This window comes from Natator depressus, chromosome 7 (assembly GCF_965152275.1).
Source record: "Natator depressus isolate rNatDep1 chromosome 7, rNatDep2.hap1, whole genome shotgun sequence".
In the NCBI taxonomy this organism is placed as follows: Eukaryota; Metazoa; Chordata; order Testudines; family Cheloniidae; genus Natator; species Natator depressus.
In genome coordinates, this window is record NC_134240.1 from 21,147,569 (window position 1) to 21,151,108 (window position 3,540).

General features: G+C 43.1%; 1 protein-coding gene across 1 annotated transcript; it reads right to left on the reverse strand.

The window, feature by feature from the left end:
* Positions 1 to 2,818: 2,818 nt before the first annotated feature.
* LOC141991400 (small ribosomal subunit protein uS13-like) lies at positions 2,819 to 3,307 on the reverse strand. Its single transcript, XM_074959692.1, has one exon. The coding sequence runs from the start codon at positions 3,275 to 3,277 to the stop codon at positions 2,819 to 2,821; it is 459 nt and encodes a 152-aa protein (XP_074815793.1). The 5' UTR covers positions 3,278 to 3,307.
* Between the last annotated feature and the right edge of the window lie 233 nt (positions 3,308 to 3,540).

Below are 3,540 nucleotides of genomic sequence, written 5' to 3' on the forward strand. Positions count from 1 at the left end.
AAAAGGATAGATAATAAGACAGAAAATATCACATTGCCCCTATATAAAGACATGGTAGGCCCACATCTTGAATACTGTGTGCAGATGTGGTCACCCCATCTCAAAAAAGATATACTGGAGTTGGAAAAGGTTCAGAAGAGGGCAACAAAAATGATTAGGGGTATGGAATGTCTGCCATATGAGGAGAGATTAATAAGACTGGGACTTTTCAGCTTGGAAAAGAGACAACTAAGAGGTATGATATGATGTGATAGAGGTCTATAAAATCATGACTGGTATAGAGAAAGTAAATTAGGAAGTGTTATTTACGCCTTCTCATAACACAAGACGAGGGGTCACCAAATGAAATTAATAGGCACCAGGTTTAAAACAAACAAAAGGAAGTATTTTTTCACACAATGCACAGTCAAACTGTGGAACTCCTTGCCAGAGGATGTTGTGAAGGCCAAGACTATAACAGGGTTCAAAAAAGAACTAGATAAGTTCATGGAGGATAGGTCCATCAATGGCTATTAGCCAGGATGGACAGGGATGGTGTCCCTAGCATTTATTTGCCAGAAGCTGGGAATGGGCAACAGGGGATGGATCACTTGGTCATTACCTGTTCTGTTCATTCCCTCTGGGGCACCTGGCATTGGCCACTGTCGGAAGACAGGATACTGGGCTAGATGGACCTTTGGTCTGACTCAGTATGGCCATTCTTATATTCTTATGAGCTTTTTCATATTTATTAAGGCTAATACAGTAGTCATTGTGATCCCAGTCCTGCACTATCAGTTAAAATTTTGCCCCAATAAGGCAGGATTTGGCCCACTTATTATTAATCATTTTATATAGTGCTGTGGTTTAAATGAATGTTAATCTTGGAAGCAAAATTAAGCAGAGTAGATACATCCTCTAGTCCAGTTCCCTTTGGGTCAAATTCTCCTCTTACTTACAGCAGTATAAATCTGGAGCAATTCCACTGATTTCATTAGAGTTATTCCAGATTTGCTGAGGTTGGACTGAGATCAGAAGCTGACCCTGCATTTACATTTATATCAAAGTGTGATTACTCAGTTTACATATTTCGTGAGAACAAATCACACACCACGGTCTAGATCGCAAATGCGTTACAGCTGACAGTAAACTATCGCAGAATTTGCTGTGAAATTGAGTACAAGGGCTTGATTCTCCGATCAGCTACACAAGAATAAGTCGTGAGTAACTATCTTGAACGTAGTGGTGTAAAACTGATGTAGGATTGTACCTTACAGCACAATATAGTGGAGGCAACACTCTTAGCCCCTGCCTTGGGGTGAGTTGAGCATTCTTTAAAGCAACCAAACAGCAACCTCTCCATTTAATTAAAGAGAGGTACTGACCAGCTCTGAATGGGAGACTTGGGCTGAAGGCAGATGCAGAGTCTGCAGGCTCAGGGCAAGAGAGAAAATTACTAAACAGCTGATGATGATTTATTACCTGAAGAACACTTCCCTATGAAAGACTGAAATTCTAGATTCTAATTGATATACACAATGGACTCAGTGGGCCAAATCTTGTTCACTCTTTTCATGTGACTGCACTCATCGGGATCAGTGGGATTACTCATGTGAGTAAGCAGAGCAGGATGTGGTCGATCATCAGTGTTCAAAGCTTCAACACCATCATCAATAAAATGCCATGTGTGGTTTCTTTCTAAACTCAGCTAGTTTATTTTGGTCATTGCAATATGAATGATTGAAAGTCAGTGTTAAACACACATTTTTTCTTAAGATTATTTTCCTGCTCCCCTGCAAGAATATAAATCCTTTCATGTGTCTCTGGTTATTAAATACTTACTATTAAAAACCAGGGTACAGCTCAAGGTGTAAAAGTGAGCCACCTATAACATCTGTCAAACTAACGCTGGATTGTAAATTGACGTGTGTACACAGTGGGTCTGATTCTGCTTCGCTTATACCACCATAAATCAGGAGTAATATCACTAAGTAAGTGGGTTTACATTGGCACAAAACTGGGGTAAAGCAGAGCAGAATCTGGCTCCAGCACTGAACTAGTTGCATGCTGACTTTTGCTAGGACTTTTCCATGCTAGTGTCAGGCAGGCTCAAGAGGCACCACACAAATAATACGATGATTGTGACCCTGATGTGCTTTCACTGCGTTCAGTGGCACTGTCTTGTCCCCAGTGAACAAGACATTAACCTCAGCTAATCTTAACAGCTAACCTATTAGGTTAGGCTTCTGGTGTCCTGAGATCAATGCCTACCAATATTGTCTCACTGTTTCCTTGGATTCCCCCAACAGTCTGTATCCATTTTTTGTCTTATCTTATATTGCAACCCCCCTTATCTTTGTCTTATCCTAGAGTGCAACCTCCTTGGGGCAGGGACCATCTCTTTATTCGTTGTTTGTACAGTGCCTAGCACAATGGGGTCTTGGTCCATGACTGGGCATTACAACAATACAAATAATAATCATCAGCTCTAGGAGGGGCTCAAGGATCAACTCTCCTTGTACAGGAGCTCTGGGGAAGGACTATAAACCAGCTAATGGGGGAGAGTGGCTGAGGAAAAGTTAGAGGCATGATCCCAGGCCAACAGGAATTAGTTGGGGAAAGGTTTGTGGGCTTATGTTAATGTGGTCTGATTTCTGTTTATAAACATTCCCCCTTTAGGAAAACCCCTGGCTTACTGCACTGTTTTTGTTTCTGCAGAGTCTTTTCACCATCTTAAGGTTCCATAGGTGGGGGAGAGGGTAGGGACACTTGTTATTTATTTATTTAATTTATTTATTTATTTTGAGAACAGCACTTTATTGCAGACACAGGGCAGACACTACTTCTTCTTGGAGACACTGACGGTTCTGGCCCGGCGCCTGGTCGTCTTGGTGTGCTGGCCCCACATGCGCAGCCCCCAGAAGTGGCGCAGGCCCCGATGCACCTGGATTTTCTTTAGCCACTCCAGGTCCTCACGCAGTTTGTTGTCCAGCCCGTTGGCCAGAACCTGGCTGTATTTGCTGTCTTTGACGTCCTTCTGCCTGTTGAGGAACCAGTCGGGGATCTTGTACTGATGGGGGTTCTGCATGATAGTGATGACACTCTCCACCTCATCCTCTGTCAGTTCCCCAGCCCTCTTGGTCAGGCCAATGTCCGCTTTCCTCAGCACCACATGAGCGTAGCGTCGACCCACACCCTTGATGACGGTGATGGCAAAGGCAATTTTCCATCGCCCGTCTATGTTGGTGTTGAGCACTCGCAGGATACGCTGGAATTTCTCAGGGATCACAAGAGACATGGCGGCTACTCCGCGTTAAAAGGCAGTTAGTTAGTCACTCACTCAGTATAAAGTTACAGAACAATGAATATCTGAAGCAACCAAACCAAACTCCTCAAGATCCTTCAACTTCGCAAGGGAAAAGAGGTGGGGTTTGAAAATTGAATCCATATCCAACATTTTTAGCCTGAGCCCAAGTTTTAAGTAGAAAGGACCAGCTTTTGACAGGTGTTTAGGCTATCTTGCAAATTTTCAGAGGCGCCTCAGACTTTTGAAAATGCCAT

Bases quoted from the DNA above. Each gene is read 5' to 3' on its own strand.
- LOC141991400 (XM_074959692.1), bottom strand. From the start codon at position 3,277: ATGTCTCTTGTGATCCCTGAGAAATTCCAGCGTATCCTGCGAGTGCTC.